Consider the following 19571-nt stretch of genomic DNA (forward strand, 5'->3'; position numbering starts at 1 on the left):
GACTGAGATGACTGGCCGATTCACCACCTGTGCCCCCTACTGTGCCCACTCACACAGACGCACACACGCACACACACACACGCACACACACACACGTACACACACGAGCACGCCTAGCATCGGGTTTTCCCTCCCCATTTAGAAACATGTATTGAGATTGTTGAGATTATTTGTCTTCTATAAATGTCCAAATGATGGGCCACTTTGTTGAGCGGCTATTGTTTGTGATGGGCAGGTCTCATCAGTGGGGTCAGGAAGGTCTGGTGAGCAAACTCTGCCAGGACGTGTCTTCGTTTCCTGTCTCTATGGTGATGATGATGACGACGATGTCAATGATGATGCTTTTGATGATATTGACGATGTTGTTGATGATGTTGATGATAATGTCGAGTATTATATTGGTGCTGATGATTAGGTTTTTGTAGTTTATGATGTTGTTGATAATGATGTTCACGATGTCGATGATGTTGATAATGTTGTTAATGTTGATGATGGTGTTGTTGATGATGTTGTTGATGATGATGTTAATGATGTCTCCTCTCTGCAGGAGGCCGATGTCTCCTACTACGACGCCAAGCAGCACGTGAAGGTAGGCGCACCTCACTTGCATCGGAACGATCATCACGACGACTTCGACGATGACGACGATGACGACGATGACGATGATGACGACGATGACGACGAAGATGACACCGTGGGATATCAACTGCACTGCAGGCTCTCCCTGCGCAGGGCCGCACACCGGGTGAGATGTTCACGCGGCTCATCGCAGATGCAGCGCAGCGTGGGCACGTGGCCCAATGCATTGTGAGTTGCCTGGATTGTGGATGACGACGACGATGACAACGACGATGACGTCACAATGCGGCGGTGTTCCCTCCCGTGCCGCTGTGCTATTGCCTCCAACCGCTCGGAACTTCCTCCTCCCGTCCCATGCCGGAATCATCGCGTTCGGTTCCTGAAGAAGGTTGTCGGATCGAAACGTCAGATGTCGCGCGGAAACGACGATGGCGGTGGCGGCGGCGATGAGCGACGGCGGCATCGCTCGTTGGTGGCGCGAGAGGCGGCCCGCGCGGCCCGCGCGGTGTTGGGATGTGCGGCCTCTTGGGACGTGCGGCCTCCAGGCAGCTGGCACGCACCACCCCCCCCACAGCCTGCCTCACCTCCCTGGGGGGATGCGCTCCCCCCTCCCACTCCCCCCCACCCGCCCTACTGTCGCTGGACGCCGACGAGGGGAATCCTAGGTGTGCGTGGTTTTGTTGAAACGACGAATTATGTTGCGTGGCTGGAGAAGGTTACCGAGGACGAGCGTGACAACAATAACAACAACAATAACAACAATGACAACAACAATAACAACGATAACAATCATGATGATGATAGTTCACGGCTTGCTTCGTTGAACGCGAGCGCAGTGGGGGAGGTAATGGTCCAGCGATCACGGCCTCTGTCCTTGATATTCAACGACTTGGGAGTATGTGAGCAGTGCTAGCCTATGGGCAATGACTTCTGTAGTGTGAGACGTCTTCTTTTGTATGAGACGTCTTCTCTGGTGTGAGACGTCTTCTCTAGTGTGAGACGACTTCTCTTGTATGAGACGTCTTCTCTAGTGTGAGACGACTTCTCTAGTGTGAGACGTCTTCTCTAGTATGAGACGTCTTCTCTGGTGTGAGACGACTTCTCTAGTGTGAGACGTCTTCTCTTCTCTAGTGTGAGACGTCTTCTCTGGTGTGAGACGACTTCTCTAGTGTGAGACGTCTTCTCTAGTGTGAGACGTCATCTCTAGTGTGAGACGTCTTCTCTAGCGTGAGACGTCTTCTCTAGCGTGAGACGTCTTCTCTAGTGTGAGACGACTTCTCTGGTGTGAGACGTCTTCTCTGGTGTGAGACGTCTTCTCTGGTGTGAGACGTCTTCTCTGGTGTGAGACGTCTTCTCTAGTGTGAGACGTCTTCTCTGGTGTGAGACGTCTTCTCTAGCGTGAGACGACTTCTCTAGTGTGAGACGTCTTCTCTAGTGTGAGACGTCTTCTCTAGCATGAGACGTCTTCTCGAGTGTGAGACGACTTCTCTGGTGTGAGACGTCTTCTCTGGTGTGAGACGTCTTCTCTGGTGTGAGACGTCTTCTCTGGTGTGAGACGTCTTCTCTGGTGTTAGACGTCTTCTCTGGCGTGAGACGTCTTCTCTGGTGTGAGACGTCTTCTCTGGTGTGAGACGTCTTCTCTAGTGTGAGACGTCTTCTCTGGTGTGAGACGTCTTCTCTGGTGTGAGACGTCTTCTCTGGTGTGAGACGTCTTCTCTGGTGTGAGACGTCTTCTCTGGTGTGAGACGTCTTCTCTGGTGTGAGACGTCTTCTCTAGTGTGAGACGTCTTCTCTAGCGTGAGACGTCTTCTCTAGTGTGAGTCATCTTCTCTGGTGTGAGACGTCTTGTCTAGAGTGAGACGTCTTCTCTAGTGTGAGACGTCTTCTCTAGTGTGAGACGTCTTCTCTGGTGTGAGACGTCTTCTCTTGTGTGAGACGTCTTCTCTTCTATGAGACGTCTTCTCTTGTGTGAGACGTCTTCTCTTCTATGAGACGTCTTCTCTTGTGTGAGACGTTTTCTCTTCTATGAGACGTCTTCTCTAGTGTGAGACGTCTTCTCTTCTATGAGACGTCTTCTCTTGTGTGAGACGTCTTCTCTTCTATGAGACGTCTTCTCTAGTGTGAGACGTCTTCTCTGGTGTGAGACGTCTTCTCTTCTATGAGACGTCTTCTCTTCTATGAGACGTCTTCTCTAGTGTGAGATGTCTTCTCTAGTGTGAGACGTCTTCTCTAGTATGAGATGTCTTCTCTAGTATGAGACGTCTTCTCTAGTGTGAGACGTCTTCTCTGGTGTGAGACGTCTTCTCTAGTGTGAGATGTCTTCTCTAGTGTGAGATGTCTTCTCTGGTGTGAGACGTCTTCTCTAGTGTGAGATGTCTTCTCTAGTGTGAGACGTCTTCTCTAGTGTGAGATGTCTTCTCTAGTGTGAGATGTCTTCTCTAGTGTGAGACGTCTTCTCTAGTGTGAGATGTCTTCTCTAGTGTGAGACGTCTTCTCTAGTGTGAGATGTCTTCTCTAGTGTGAGATGTCTTCTCTAGTGTGAGACGTCTTCTCTAGTGTGAGATGTCTTCTCTAGTGTGAGACGTCTTCTCTAGTGTGAGATGTCTTCTCTAGTGTGAGATGTCTTCTCTAGTGTGAGACGTCTTCTCTAGTGTGAGATGTCTTCTCTAGTGTGAGATGTCTTCTCTAGTGTGAGACGTCTTCTCTAGTATCACGGCGTGTGTGTGCGCTTATGTGAGCAAGTGTAGTGGTTCGCACGCTGCGCTCCGAATCCGGCCGACACCAGCGATAATTGTCTGAACCGGTCGCGGGCCTCCCCTAGGTCGACTCAGCCTCAAATGAGTACCTGGTGCGGTGTGTAAACATCGCCACTGGGGAGACAAAGGCGGCCGGGCGCGGTGTTGGCCACTCACAACCCCTCGTGTGCTGTGCTTCTCGCTAACAGCACTTTCCCCAACAGTCTGTTGCAGGCTACACGGGGGATCTTTGTCTTTGTGTTTCATCACGGCCACTGCCTTTGCAAGGCAGATTCGGTTCCTCCGCGGCTTCTCGTCTGACCTTGATATCAACATTGTTATTTGATTTGTGCTTCACACGCACAAACACACGCACACACGACAACACAGACCCACACACACGCATACAGAGGCAAAGATCCCCCGTATAGCCTGTAATAAACAGACTGTTGGGGCAAGTGCTGTTAGCGATCACCTGTGAAAGCTTGAAAGGCACACGGGGGGTAGGTGGCCAGCACCACGCCCGGCCGCCTTTGTCTCCCCAGTGGCGATGTTTACACACCGCACCAGGTACTCATTTGAGTCGTACACTCACACACACAGTGAGACACACTCGTGCACACACACACAGTGAGACACACTCGTACACACACACACAGTGACACACACTCGTACACACATACACAGTGACAACAACAACCGCCATTCGCCACTAAGTGGCGGTGACGTCACCATGATACTTGTGCCAGGCCATGTGCACCTTGAGACCACGTGAAGTGTCGAACGCCCGCTGGCAGGAGGTCACGGGGCAGACCCAGGTGCCACGGGTCGCCTGACTGAGATGACTGGCTGATGCACCACCTGTGTCCTCGACTGTGCCAACTTGCTGTGCTTTGGCCACCCGGCGCTCCGCTCGTTGTCCACGTTTCGCAAGCATAGAGAAGGGAGGGAATGACTGTGGCCGAGAAGACCTGAAGCTTCGTGCGGAGTGACAGACCAGGTAGCTTCCACACAGCGTTACGCAACCGATGAAAAGATAATACCGATCGACTGATTCGGAGTGAAACCTCTGCTGTTAAACCGGAGCCGGTCATGAGCACACTGCCCACTCTCTCCACAACTGTCGTATCACCAAATGGGAGTTGTGGGGGTGGAGTGTCCGATGGTACAAAATACCCAGGCAGGTGCTTAGTTTTGGTGGGGCTGATGGTAAGGCCCCACCTCTTAGTGACACGCTCCAGTCTCAGCAGCAGCGTCTCCAACTCCTCCTCGAAGTGAGCAGCAATTACTGATCATCGGCATACGTAATATGGTTGAGCAATAAGGAACCATCCCTTGACTGGACCCGCGCATCGATCAGCCTCCCATTGTATCTTTATCAGATGGAAATTCCTCCGGTACAGCTATTGAAGGCTTCACGAACTACGTGGTCGAAATAGAAGTTGAATAATGTTGGAGCCAGAGGACATCCCTGTCGCACCCCAAGGTGTAAATGCTAAATAATAACAGGGCAAATGAAACCCCCGGGGGGGACCCTTAATGATCGTGAGCAGAGGGTCAGGAACTCCGAAAGCACGAAGAACAACCCAGAGCCCAGGCCTACTGATGGTATGATAGCCCATGTCTAGGTCAAGATAGCAGAGATGTAGGTCTTGTTGGAATTCCCTACACCTCTGCTGTAGCACACGGACAGAAAATATGGCATCTGTGCAAGACTGCGCTTTCCTGAAACCAATCCTCTCCTCAGCATGCCTAGCAAGGCGATGTTGAATAATCCTTGCTAGAACCTTTCCCGGCACACTGAGGAGTGAGATGCCCCTGTAGTTGTTACAGTCTGTGCATTCCCCCATCTTAAAGACGGGGACCACCAGAGCATTCTTCCAATCCTGTGAAACCCGTCCAGTGGTCCAGACTGTTGTTATGATGTCATGTAGGGCAGTCTGTGCACAAACGCCACTCTCCCTCAGCATTTCGCTTGGGAGATCATCTCTGCCCGGTGCCTTTCCTGGTCTCAGACTCCGGATCGCCTTCAGTACTTTCTAAACAGTTGGCACCTCAGCCAGCCCTCACAGGGGGTGACTTTTCTTCCAAATTTGAGACACCACAGCCTCGGCAGCGTCATCCCCACTTTGTGGCACGTTGTTTTCCAGGCTGATGTATTGCCCCTCCACCAGGACCTTACAGAAATGCTCAGCAAATCTGCCCACCTGTTCCTAGGGGTCAGCTATTGGATCACCCTTCTTTCCCCTAATGATGAAGAGCTATTTGTGATCGTGGGCCATTGAGGCAGAATCCATCTCCTCAGCAACCCACGACCAACACCCATCCTTGTAGCGCCTCACGGCTCTCCGAATCTCCAAGTAAAGGCTGTGGTAAGCCTCCTCATTCTCCGACGTGGGATGCTGTAGCCCATGACAGTGGGCCTGTCAGCCAGGGTCTCTGGGGAGGTCTGGACCATGTACCCAAAGCAGCCATTGCAGCTGCATGAGCCACAGTCCTAAAACTCGCCCATTTCCCCTCGACATCAGGAGGAGTGGGGGACGATGCCAACCCCAGTCGCACGTGATGATTAAATTCTCACTTGCAACTTTCATCAGCTAGCTGAGACCATGCCACTAAGGGTTTGAATGGGGTCCTGGTTGTACACCCACCGGAGTGGAAGAATGGCAGGCGCATCTTACAGATGACACGTCGATGGTCATTGGGCAGATCAGCTCCAGGGTAGGTCCTGGTGTCAAGAACATGGCCCACATCCGCTGTTCCGTCACTATGTAGTCCAGTAGATGATCTTGCTTGGACCTGGCATGCATCCATAATGTGTGGATGAGCCGATGCCAGAAGAGCGTGTTGGTAATTACAAGCCCATGGGCTGCACAAAATCTAGCAGCCTCCTACCTTTGTTATTGAGCTGATCTAGCCCATGCCTTCCAATTACTCCAGACCAGGTGCCAGCATCATTACCAACTCGGGCATTGAAGTCACCCAACAAGATGACTCTATCCGAGGGGCCACTTTAGCTAGCACCTGTGACAGGAGGTCATTGAAGGCATTTGACTCATCGGCCTTGCCTGCATCCCTCCACGGATATTCGTCTTCCGTGGGGGCATAAGTAACCACGACCAGCAATTACTCACCTCTGGTTGATGGGAAAGCGAGTCCAAAGTATCCTGGGACTTACAGCTTCCCACACCTCACTGTCACGCTCCCACGCCCCCTTCATTCTTTTTTTCAATGTTGTTTTGGAAGTCTCCTGCCCCGACTAGAGGACTGTCCACCCCTTTTGTCGCAGGAGCCACAGCCGGTCCACCAGACCTCCTGAATACCACAGAGATCCAGGCGGTACCGGTCCAGCTCCCAACAGAGGAGTGGCAGCCTCTCCTCCGCAGTGAGCGTTCAAACATTCTACGTGGCCACACATAGTAGATTGTGTTGTTTCTGGAGGAGCCCCAAGGGTTAGGATTAAGTCTCCTGGCTCCGCCAAATGGGGTTTGGACAGGAGACGTCATAGACGCCTGTCCTCCTGGGGCCTCCGGCACAAGCTTATTAATACAATTTTTCTGTCGTGGTTAAGTGGTAATTAATTGAAGGTGGAGGGGGTTACCAGCCACTTGCACCCATCCAGAGCCCCCATTTGGCCGCTGTGGTGGTTACAAACGCTATGAGGGGACAGGACAATTGAAATTGGCCCTCCCCCCATGGCACTACCCACCACAGTGTTGGTGTTTAGCACCACGTCGATGTAGGGGGTTGTTTTTGCTGGTGGTCCTCGTACGGACAGCTGCCACCCTGCTCTAGCAAGCAGAGCCATTGTCCAAAACGTCGCCTATCATGCCTCTTAGTATGGGCCTCCGTTTGATGGGTCGCCATCTAAGTCTATGGGACTCTGTGTGCGTATGTGGGTCTTTATGTGACTCTATGGGTCTGTGCACGTGTCTATGGTCTGTGCATGAATTTATGAGTCAGTGAGTGAGTCCATGGGTCAGTGAGCGAGTCCATGGGTCAGTGAGTCAGTCTATTGGTCAGTGAGGGAGTCCATGGGTCAGTGAGTGAGTGAGTCTATGGGTCAGTGAGCGACCCTATGGGTCAGTGAGTGAGTCTATGGGTGAGTGAGTGAGTCTATGGGTCAGTGAGTGAGTCGATGGGTCAGTGAGCGACCCTATGGGTCAGTGAGTGAGTGTATGGGTCAGTGAGCGAGTCTATGGGTCTGTGCTTGAGTCTGTAGGTCAGTGAGCGAGTCAACGCAGTGCGGGTTCACGCAGCGGCGTCTGTATGCCGCCGCACTCGCACAGTGGACGCGTCTGTCTCGCAGAGACAGAGGGAGAGAGGCAATCGGTCTCGAGGGTGTGCGGGCAGCGGCAGGGGTCACAACCCCAGGGATCCGCGCCGTATCCGGGACTCGCCGCTGTCCCCCAACTCCGACAATTTCTGGCCGAGGAGCGTCCATCAGATTCTTGGAAGAAATAACAAAGGTCCCCGATCGATGCGGAGGGTCCCCCCCCGGAGGTTTTTTTTGTCCCTGTTATTATTTAGCATTTCAACAAAACTCTCCACGTCAAGAAGACCTCGCTCTCAAAGAGGAAACTCTTTTCAAAAGGAACAAAGGGGCGCCGCGGGTGCCTAGGAAATGTTAACTACCTCGCCTGGTATACAGGAGGTCGTGGGATCGATCCCGACCCTCTCACCCGCTGTATATTTGGAGTTTACGGTGTCTCTCTCCCCTTGGTGAAATGTTAACTACCTCGCCTGGTATACAGGAGGTCGTGGGATCGATCCCGACCCTCTCACCCGCTGTATATTGGAGGTTGTGTGTCTCTCTCCCCTTGGTGAGATGTTAACTACTTCGCCTGGTATACAGGAGGTCGTGGGATCGATCCCGACCCTCTCACCCGCTGTATACTTAGAGGTTGTGTGTCTCTCTCTCTGTGGTCGCGTGGATTTTGCTCCGGGTCCTCCAGTATTTTCCCTCCAAAATTAGAATCAACATCACGCGTTTAGAGTATTTAGCTGCTTATAATGTCCACGTGATGATGATGATAAGCGCACTTCGGTTGAGCTATCATTTGTGATAGCCATATCGCTTCTGAAGAAGAGCTGTATAGCTCAGTGGGGCCTTAGCTCGTAGAATAAAAATAGTTCGCTTACATGATAAGCCACTTCGTATTGGGCTGCTATACATATCCACATGCTAATCAGCCACTTTGTAGAGCTATCATTGTGATGGCGAGGGTCGCTTATGGAAAAGAGCTACACAGAAACTCAGTGGGGCCCTTTACCTGGTGAAAAAAATATATATATATTTTTGTAAAGACAAAGATTCGTCCCCGCCCCCCATCATAGCCATCAACAACCCGTTTGGGTGCAAGGGCTGTGAGCGAGCACCTCTCAAGGGTGGCGCTGCACACGAGAGCATCGGTGGTGGCCGGCGCCACGCCTGCCCCCGGCCACCTTTGTCTCTCCTGGTGCCGCATGTCTTTTTTACTCACAGCACCGATGACTCATTTAAGGCTGAGTAGACCTAGGGGGAGGGCCTGAAATCGTTGAAACTGTTCACCGCCGTCAGACGTGGGGGTCGCCGGCTCCGCGTGGCGCCGATCGCTGTGCCGCCGCTCCCTCCCCTCGAGCGGAGCACAACAAGCCGTGCACTCGGCTGGTGTCCTCGCGGGTCCGCGGGCCCGGGGCGACGTCTCCCTCTTCACGCAGTCCGCCTACATGTGCACGGTCGTTCATGCCCGACGCACGCGAACGCACTCGGTGAGGACGCGCCCCGCTCTCTCGTGAGCAATCGGAAGCTTGAGCAGGAGTGGAGGCTCGATAGTGCTGCGAGCGAGTGGGCGAGCGAGAGCCCTGCAGGTGCTATTAGGCTGCAGGTGATATAGGTTGCAGGTGATAATGCCCTGCAAGTAATATAGCGCTCCAGGTGCTATAGGTTGCAGGTGATATAGCGCTACAGGTGACATAGCGCTGCAGGTGCTATAGGCTGCGTGTTGCAATACAAATCACATCTCTGTCCGCTGTTGTCACCATCCTCCCGCCGTCACTGCTCACCGCTGCTCTTTGCCGAGCCCTGCAACGGCCAGCGCGGTGAAGTATGGTCAAATCAACCCGCGGGTGTCAGCGGGGGGGGAGGGGGGGGGGCGTGGTGGAGGGGGCCCCGACCGTAAGATGGAATGGGGCACCGTGGATAATTCCAGCCGGGGTTCATCGTTTTTCCCGGTGATTCCGGACCAGGATTTATTTGTCTCGGATCAATGCCTGGGAAATTGAACTTCCCGGCACCCCCCCCCCCCACCTCGCCCCCCACTCTCTCCGGCAATAGCAATTCCACGATCGCAGTCCGCGCTCTCCCTCTCTCTCGCACTCTCTATCTCTCTCGCACTCTCCCACTCTCCCGTGCCCTTCTCTCTATCTCTCTCGCACTCTCCCACTCTCGCACTCTCCCACTCTCGCGTGCCCTTCTCTCTTTCTCTCTCACTCGCTCTCCCTCGCTCCACTGCAGCCGCCTGTGGTCTGGACCTCCCGACCCACGTGGCCCCCCACTGTCGACTCCCCGCTCCTGTTCATTTGCGACGATGACTGAATGTGATGACGTTGATGCTGACGATGGTGTTGACTGCTAGTGTGACGATGTTGGTGTTGCCCCGGTAGTGCATCCCCGATGACCGTGAGGCGAGGAGCGAGGAGACGAGCCGGAGCGACTCGCGCGTGGCCAACGAGAGCTTCACCGCCGTGCACATCCCCACCGACATCTACAACGGCTGTGCGTCACCCACGCATGCACTCCCACGGACTCACACACATCCCCACTTAGATCTACACACAGGCATGCACTCCCACGGACTCACTCACACACACTCACATCCCCACCGAAATCTACACACACGCACGCACTCCCACAGACTCATACACACACATCCCCACTTAGATCTACACACAGGCATGCACTCCCACGGACTCACGCACAAAGATCAAAGATCCCCCGTGTAGCCTTAACAGACTGTAGGGGTAAGTGCTGTTAGCGAGTACTAATGAAGGCCGGCACGGTACACGATGGGGTGAATGGCCAGTACCACGCCCGACCGCCTTTGTCTCACCAGTGTCGATGTTCACACCGTTTCAGCTACTCATTTGAGTCGCCCTACGGGAGGCCTAGCACCGGGTCGCGAGGTGGGAATCTAACCGGGCTCAGTGGGTTCGTGGCGCGGTGCGCACGCACCAACCGCTGCGTCACCACTCCCCCTACACTGCTCCTTCATTAGCCCATCCCCCCCTCTCTCTCTCCACTATCTCTCCTCTTTCTCCACTCTCTGCCCACTTTTTCCGCTCTCTCTCAGCTCTCTCTCCCCTCTTTCTCCAATCTCTCTCTGCTCTCGCCCCCTTCTCTCTCGCCTCTCTCCCCCTCTATCTCCCCGCGCTCTCCCGCACAGCGTCAATTATCCTGAACGAGCTGTACTGGACGGCTGGCCTGGAGCGCGTGTTCAAGGAGAACAGGCGGCAGGACCCCAAGCTGCTGTGGCAGGTGTTTGGCAGCGCCACCGGACTCACGCGATACTACCCAGGTAGCGGTGGCGGAGCTACCGCGGGGAGCGGGGCGGGCACGCGGGTGGGTGGGCGGGCAGGGCGTGGACGGGCGGGTGGGTAGAGGTGAGCTAGTGGGTGGGGGTGAGTGGGCGGGGGTGAGTGGATGGGGGTGAGTGGATGAGCAAGTCAAGGGGTGCCGGTGAGTGGGTGAGTGGGTGGGTGGGGGTGAGCGGGTGAGCAAGTGAGTGGATGTCGTCGGACGGGTGATGAGTGTCCCACCGCTTTCCCCCACCCAGCACTGCCGTGGTCCTGCAACCCCAAGAAGGTGGATCTCTACGACGTCCGCCGGCGGCCATGGTAGGGGCCGCTCACAGCGCCACTCACCACGCCGCTCACTGTGCCGCTCACCCGGCCACTCACCACGCCGCTCACCGCGCCGCTCACCCGGCCGCTCATCGCGCCGCTCGCTGGGCCACTCACCGCAGAACACGCTCGGAATGTAGAAAGAGAATTGGAGTGAGATGAGAGGGGAAAGGCAGCAGAGTGCGTGGAGGGGAGGGGAGTGAGATGAGAGGGGAGTGGCAGGAGAGTGCGTGGAGGGGAGTGGAGTGAGATGAGAGGGGAAAGGCAGCAGAGTGCGTGGAGGGGAGTGGAGTGAGATGAGAGGGGAGTGGCAGGAGAGTACGTGGAGGGGAGTGGAGTGAGATGAGAGGGAGAGGCAGGTGGAGGGATTGTTGGGGAAACGCGGTGTCGTCATTCACCCCTCTGCGCCCCCCCTCCTCCACCCCGCTTCCCCCAGGTATATCCAGGGTGCCGCATCTCCCAAGGACATGGTTATTCTGGTGGACGTGTGAGTAGCGCGGTTGCGGCGACGTGCCAACATCTCACCCTGGTTCTCGTGGTTGTGGTTGGCGGTGATCGTTGTGGTGGTTATTGTTGTGAGTTTTAGCCAGGCTGGATTGTGTGAGCAGCTCACAAATCCTTGATCGATCTGGACACTGTCCCATCGGTAAGCTCCTCTGGCAGGCAAGGCTGCGTTGGCTGGGTCACGTAGCCCAGATTTTGTTCGGCCGGATAGAGGGGGCTAAATGGGCGTGGCACGGGCTAGAGAGGAGATGAAGTGATGTGGTACAGGAGGACGTGGAGCTGAGTGGACTTGCCGATGACTGGTACCAGCGGTGTCAAGATCGGCCTCTGTGGAGGAGGCTCGTGAAGGACGCTATTGGGCAGAGGAGCGACGCTCACAAAAACGAGTGTAACGCCGGGTGGATAAAATTAAATAAGTTGGCAGAGTAGAGGGCACAGGTGATGCATCGACCAGTCATCTCAGTCAGTCAACCCATGGCACCTGGGTCTGTTGTTCTGACATACCAGCGAGCCTTCAACACTTCAGGTGGCCTCAAAGTGCACCTAGCCTGGCACAATCGCCGTGGTGACGTCACTGCCACTTAGAGTCGATTGGCTGTTGATATTGGTTGATTGTTGTGGTTGTTTTTGTGATTGTTGTGGCGGTTGTGGTGATTGTTGTTGGTGGTCGTGACGGTGATGGCGGTTGTTGTAGTTGTGATTGTTCTGTTTTTTTGGGGGGGTTGTGATTGTTGTGGTTGTGATTGTTGTTGTGGTTGTTGTTGGTGGTTTGTGATTTTTGTGGTTGTTGTGATTGTTGTGGCTGTTGATGTGGTTGTGATTGTAGTGTTTATTGTGATTGTTGTGATGTTGTGATTGTTGTTATTGTTGTGGTTGCTGTTGATTGTTGTGGTTGTTGCTGTGGTTGCTGATTGTTGTGGCGTCTGTGCGGCCGCAGCAGCGGCAGCGTGAGCGGCCTCACGCTGAGCCTCATGAAGAAGTCGGTGACGAACATGCTGGCGACGCTGGCTGACGACGACTACGTCAATGTCGTGTCGGTGAGGCACGCGGGGGGGGGGGGGCAGGGGGGGAAGGGGGGGCGGGTGAAGAGGGGATGACGACGCGCCATTTGTCACCGTGTCATGCGTGTCGCTGTGTTCACGCGTGACGCGCGTGTCACCGTGCCGTGCATGCCGCACCATGTGTGTCGCTCTGTCAGTCAGACGCGCGTCGCTGTGTTTGTGCGTGACGCGCGCGTCACCATGCCGTGCGTGCGTGCCGCCCGTGTCCTTGCGCAGTTCAACAACACGGCGTACCACGTGTCGTGTTTCACGCACCTGGTCCAAGCCAACGTGCGCAACAAGAAGGTGCTCAAGGAGGCCGTGGAGAAGATGACGTCACGCGGCCTCACCAACTACTCGGCCGGCCTGGAGTTCGCCTTCCAGCAGCTCTTCAACGTGAGGCGCCCCCGTCCATCCGTTCGTCCGTCCATCCGTCCGTCTGTCTGTCTGTCTCTCTGTCTGTCTGTCTGTCCGTCCGTCTGTCTCTCTCTCTGTCTGTCCGTCCGTCCGTCCGTCCGTCCGTCTGTCTGTCTGTCTGTCTGTCTGTCCATCCGTCTGTCTGTATGTCCGTCTGTCTGCCATGCAATCTCTTGAGTAGGTGGTCTAAGCAAGGCTGAGAGAAAGAGAGCGCTGTACAAGCCATGCGGTGGTCACGTGAGACACGCACGCAAGGCCATGGCAGCTGCAGGAGATGCGGATGATAGCTGATGGTGCACAAATGGAGAATAAAAAACTGTCCAGAAGTAGGGGTGCGACTGTGGTCATCCAGACCAGAGACCGGAGGACAGCGTGTAACGACGCGATGCCTCAATCCACAAATACGAAGAAGACATCACAGCGATGCTGATGATGGTGATGATGATGATTCACGACTCAGCTCCTGTATCTCCTGATGCTGCGGTTATCCGTGGCTCGACCACCTCAATGTTAAATCGTCCTCGTGTTGCTCTGCATCGACATTAGCTGCCGTATGAGAGAAGCGAGGACCGCAGTATTAACCAGGGCGGCCTCTGGAATCGAACGGCGAGCGTGCCACCGCTCAGCTCTATCAAAAACAAATCTATTGGTTGTTTACTGTCATTGTTGTTGTCGTTTGTCGCAGCACAACATCTCGCGGGCCAACTGTAACCGCATGATCATGCTGTTCACGGACGGGGGGGAAGATCGCGCCCAGGACATCTTCGAGCTCTATAACTGGCCCAACAAGACGGTGAGCGGCGTCGGTGAGCGGCGTCGGTGGTGGAGGTGGTGGAGGTGCTGGAGGTGGTGGAGGTGGCCGCACCCCCAGGGGACGTCCGGGGGACGCGCGTCACCCACCCAGCCACAAAGCCACTCACCCACCAACTCACTCACCCATTTGCCCATCCACCCACAAACCCACCAACTCACCCGCACCCAACAATCAAAACCCACTCCACACACCAGCCACTCACCCCCCAACACCCCACCCACCTCCGCGCCATCCCACCCACAAACCCACCCACCAATCAACACCCCCACCCATCCATCCACACCCACTCCACACACCCCACCCCCCACCATCCTATCCAACCACCCACCCCCCGCCAATCCATCCATCTATCCCCCACCAAACCACCCCCCACTATCCCACACATCCACCCGGCCACCCATCACACCAATCCACACATCCATCCACCCCCAGCCGAGTTCGATTCCCGCTCACTGCACAGCAGTAGTGAGCGAATATCTGAATCAGTCCCCGGGCCTCAACTAGGTCGACTCAGCCTTAAATGAGTACCTGGTGCATGTGTGCAAAATTATATTTCAGTACCTAAGTAAAATCTGGGGAGACATCGCCACTGGGTAAACAAAGGCGGCCGGGGGAGGGGTGTTGGCCACCCACCCCTTGGTTTGCCGTGCCGGCCTCGATAGGGGCTCGTGAACAGCACTTGCCCCAACAGTCTGTTGAGGCTATACGGGGGAGCTTTGTGTGTGCGCATTGGGAGCGGCAGCACAGCGGCTAGCGCAACGCACTACGAACCCGGCGACCCGAGTTCGACTCCCGCTCGTGGTTAATACCGGTGACGATTATCTGAACCGGTTATTGGCCTCCCCTAGGTCGGCTCAGCCTCAAATGAGTACCAGGTGCGGTGTTTAACATCGCCACTGGAAAGACAAAGGCGGTCGGGCGTGGTGCTGGTGACCGACCCCTTTGTGTGCCGTGGCGACCTTGATAGGTGCTCGCTAACAGCACTTGCCCCGACATCCTGCGAGGGCTACCCGGGGACCTTTGTCTGTGTGCGTGTTCCGCAGGTGCGGGTGTTCACCTTCTCCGTGGGGCAGCACAACTATGACGTCACGCCCATACAGTGGATGGCGTGCGCTAACAAAGGCACGGCTCGTGTGCGGCGTGACGGCGGTGACGGTGACGATGATCGTGACGATGATGGTGACGATGATCGTGACGATAATGGTGACGGGGATCGTGATGATGAGGTTGACAATGATGATGAACGTGATTGATTGTCAATGATTGTGATTATCGTGATGATTGTGACGATGTTCGTGACGATGACGGCGAACGTGACTGATCGTCATGATGATCGTGACAACGATGATTGTAACAATGATCGTGACGATGATCGTGACGTGCCGGCAAGTCGGAATCTCTCTACCGCTGGCTCTGTGGGGCTGTGAGCACCGCTGGTGGCTACGCTGCTGCTGCTGCTGCACTTGCCCCAACAGTCTGTTGAGGCTATACTGGGGAGCTTTGTGTGTGTGCGTGGGGAGCGGCAGCACAGCGGCGAGCGCACCGCACTACGAACCCGGCGACCCGAGTTCGACTCCCGCTCGTGGACGATACCAGCGACGATTATCTCAACCGGTTATGGGCCTCCCCTAGCTCGACTCGGCCTCAAGCGAGTGCCCGGCACGTTGTGTAACCCTCGCCCCTGGGGGAGACAAAGGCGGCCGGGCGCGGTGCCGGCTACTCCACCCCCTCGTGCGCAGTCGCGGGCTTCGTAGGCGCTGCTGCTGCTGCTGCTCGTGATACGGCACTGGGCCCGGCAGTGCCGTTCAAGGCTCGAGTTGGAGTGGGTCTCCCTCATGCCGGGCCTGAGGGCTTACAAATATACTCACGGGGCACGGTCGTCCCCGTCATCATCGTCGCCATCGTCGTCGTCATTGTCATCGTCATTGTCATCGTCGTCATCATTGTCATCGTCGTCATCATCGTTGTCATCATCGTCGATGTCATCGACGCCATTGTTGTCGTCGTCATCATCCTCGTAATCGTCGTCGTCATTGTTGTCGTTGTCATTGTCATTATTGTCGTCATCATCGTTGTCGTCATCGTCGATGTCATCGACGCCATTGTTGTCGTCGTCATCATCCTCGTAATCGTCGTCGTCATTGTTGTCGTTGTCATTGTCATTATTGTCGTCATCATCGTTGTCGTCATCGTCGATGTCATCGACGCCATCGTTGTCGTCACCGTCATCGTCATCGTCGGCATGACGTAGGCGTTGTGTGATCGTGGCGGTTGGCGCAGCCATTTCGCTGTGCCGAGTGGACCCGCGTGTGCCTCTGCGTCCAACCGTTCTCGCTGCTTCGATGAAATGACAACTTAGAACACAAAGTCATCAACATCCCTCTACGTCTATCTCTCTGTATCTCTGTCTGTCTCTGCGTGTCTCTCTCTCCTGCCGCTGCTGATGTTCTCTCTCTGTGTCTCTCTCTGTGTCTCTGTGTGTGTATCTCTCTCAAGGATACTACTTTGAGATTCCGTCCATCGGAGCGATCCGGATAAACACGCAGGTGACTGGGTGCAAGGGTAGCGTGGGCCGAGTGCAGAATCAGCAGCAGTAGCAGCATCAGCACTCATCATCATCAGGAGCAGCAGCAGCGTTATCAATAGCATCGATAGCAGCGTTATCAATAGCATCGATAGCAGCAGCATCGGCAGTAACATCATCAGCAGCAGAACTATTGTTATAATCATCAATCATCACTAGCACTGTTATTATCATCATCAACAGCAGTAACGGCGTCATTATCAGTAGCATATATAGCAGCAGCATCGGCAGTATCATCATCATCAGAACTATTGTTATTATCATCATCATCAGAACTATTGTTATTATCATCATCATCAGCAGCGTTATTATTTTCAGCACCACCATCAATCATCGCCAGCACTGTTGTCATCATCAGCACTGTTGTCATCATCAGCAGCATTGTCAGCAGCACTGATAGTCGCGTAACTTCCACGCGAATACCGTGATGATGATCATGGCCATCAGCGGCAGCTTCATCATAAAACATCGTCATCAGCAGCATTGTCAGCAGCCGCAGACAACGTTTCAGGCAATGACCCTACTGCACCGCACCACAGTCAACACAGCAGCACCCCGTACCCCTCCCCCAAAGACAAAGCTCTTCCGTATAGCCTGAGCAGACTGTTGGGACAAGTGCTGTTAGCGAGCACCTATGAAGGCCGGCAGGACACACGAGGGGGTGGGGTGGTCAGCACCACGCCCGGCCGCCTTTGTCTCCCCTGTGACGATGTTTACACATTTGAGGCTGGGTCGACCACGGGGATACCCAGGACCGGTTCAGATGTAATCGTCACTGACGTTAGTGGCCGCGACCGTGAATCGAACTCGGCTGGCCAGGTTCGTGGCGCAGCGTAGCGCTCACCACTAGCACCACCGCTCCCCCCACAGCCAACCTGCACCCCACCCACCCATCTCTGTTTAGATGCAAAGTCACGGCCTTGGGGGAGAGAATCCCAATTACCTACGGGGTCCAAGGGCAGCGGTGGCTGGGCGTCAGCTGTGCTGCCCTAATTTGACACCGACACACGGGGCGAGGCAGCGGTGGGGGGGGGGGGGTAGGCAGACATCCCCCCCTACCCCCACGGGGAGACAGACACCCCGAGCCCCCCCCACCCGTCACCACCCACCCGTCACCACCCACCCTGCACCGACGGTGCCACCACGCGCCCCGCCCCGGGCTGCCTCTGTTGCTCAGCAGCGCAGCTCATCGACTGCTTGCTCCGAGCTAGCCGTGCCCCTCTGGCGTGTTGGTGTCGAACTTAGGCCCCCACCTCCCCCCCACATAGCGTACAGAGAGGAGGTAGGGGGCCTTCGCCTATGAAGATCCGGGGCAGTTCATCGGCATTGGATCAAGCGAGTCTGGCTCTGCAGCTGATGAGACGCTGAATGTCGAAACGGATCCTTGCATGTACACATCTGGCAGTTCATCACCATTGGTTCAAGCAGAGACTGAATCTGCTGCTGATGAGTCACTTGCGTGTCGAACCCTGCTCCAGAGTTGAGTCAACGCTGCGCTCCCAGAAGCCCGCGCGGCTGATGTGGGCTGTGTAGGCGGCGCGTGTGTCTGTGACGTGCCGAGAGAGAGAGTGGGGGGGTTATTGTCCACGTGCCCATTGTGTAGAGAGGTGTTACGGAGGGCAAACAAACACACTGGGCGTGGTTATGCCCTTACGCCGAGAGGCGCTTACATCCACGTCCGCACCGTTTAGCCTGGGGGGCTAACACGGCGCTGGGATCCCCCACGGCCCCACCCCTCAGTGGGGGAGTTGCTATATAAGGCGGTGAGCCGGAGGGCTCGGGGTTCAGTGTTCAGCCTTAACCAGAGAAGCAAGAAGACCTGCTAGATAGGCCCTGGGACTCCCCTGGATCGCTGTCCTTCTCAGGACCGACCAGGGCAAGCCAGTGGCGTGGCCCCAAGAGCCCAGAGCCGATGCTCTTGTAAGAGCCGGTCTGGGGACTCAGGGTGCCGTAATCCCTGCTTAACCAGAGCTGGGTTAGCTAGCCTCCCCTAGCCCTGTAGTGGAGGACCTAGGAGTAAGGCTAGCTGTGACATAGAGTGTTGGCTCCCTGTTAGACGGGTGAAGGGGCCGATACCCCTTCGAGTGTTGTACATCTCGGCCTGTTATGTACTTTGTGCTTAATAAATAAGTGTGCCTCCAACTACGTCGTCCAAGTCTCCTGGAACCTACTACAACTGGCGTCAGAAGTGGTCTTCTAAGGATGGATACAAGACGGACGGCTCGTACCAGGGAACCGGGGGAGGAGGAAACCTCGGCCGACTCAGAGCCCGAGATTGCGGAGGGCGAATCTGAGCAACCAGGGCCAAGTCCACCCACACCGCAATGGCAGGACGGGTGGGGACCGTCGGCTGACGGACTACGGCTGGCTCACTCCCACCTGGCGGAGCTACTCTACGCGGCAGCCGCCACGTTGGAGGAAATCATTCGCCTGGGGGCTGGAGGAGCTGCACGGGGCGACGACGGACGATACGCGGCGCCGGTTCCCGCCATTTCTACTGGTCCTGGAAATTGTTTATATGTTGGTTTTTTTATGGGATGGGGTATTTATTCGGGGGGGGGGGGGGGGTGCGCGTCGTGTTATTTTTCTCTTTCTTGTTGTTGTTGTTCATTGTTGTTGTTGTTCTTGTTAAATTACGCGAGGCACACACGGATTTGGGGGGATGCATCTTTATTGAGATGTTGTTACAGCCGGGACAGCTGCGGGCTGTACAGGGGGGGGGGGGGGGGTGATGTAGAGGTGTTACGGAGGGCAAACAAACACACTGGGCGTGGTTATGCCCGTACGCCGAGAGAAGTGCTTACATCCACGTCCGCACCGTTTAGCCTGGGGGGATAACACGGCGCTGGGATCCCCCACGGCCCCACCCCTCAGTGGGGGAGTTGCTATATAAGGCGGTGAGCCGGAGGGCTCGGGGTTCAGTGTTCAGCCTTAACCAGAGAAGCAAGAAGACCTGCTAGATAGGCCCTGGGACTCCCCTGGATCGCTGTCCTTCTCAGGACCGACCAGGGCAAGCC

General features: G+C 55.5%; 1 protein-coding gene across 2 annotated transcripts in view; it reads left to right on the forward strand.

The window, feature by feature from the left end:
* LOC133356411 (voltage-dependent calcium channel subunit alpha-2/delta-2-like) overlaps window positions 1-19571 on the forward strand; it is a 155717-nt gene that overhangs the window by 65933 nt on the left and 70213 nt on the right. For both annotated transcript variants that reach the window (XM_061573923.1, XM_061573924.1), the window contains exons 5-14: window positions 548-589; window positions 9960-10071; window positions 10739-10870; window positions 11129-11189; window positions 11632-11682; window positions 12637-12736; window positions 12977-13135; window positions 13842-13949; window positions 15014-15092; window positions 16467-16516. In XM_061573923.1, coding sequence (XP_061429907.1) covers window positions 548-589; window positions 9960-10071; window positions 10739-10870; window positions 11129-11189; window positions 11632-11682; window positions 12637-12736; window positions 12977-13135; window positions 13842-13949; window positions 15014-15092; window positions 16467-16516 — 894 coding nt within the window. The remainder of the gene's footprint in view (window positions 1-547; window positions 590-9959; window positions 10072-10738; window positions 10871-11128; window positions 11190-11631; window positions 11683-12636; window positions 12737-12976; window positions 13136-13841; window positions 13950-15013; window positions 15093-16466; window positions 16517-19571) is intronic.

This window comes from Lethenteron reissneri, chromosome 54 (genome assembly GCF_015708825.2).
Source record: "Lethenteron reissneri isolate LAM-NWPU_2019-01 chromosome 54, ASM1570882v1, whole genome shotgun sequence".
Classification (NCBI taxonomy): Eukaryota; Metazoa; Chordata; class Hyperoartia; order Petromyzontiformes; family Petromyzontidae; genus Lethenteron; species Lethenteron reissneri.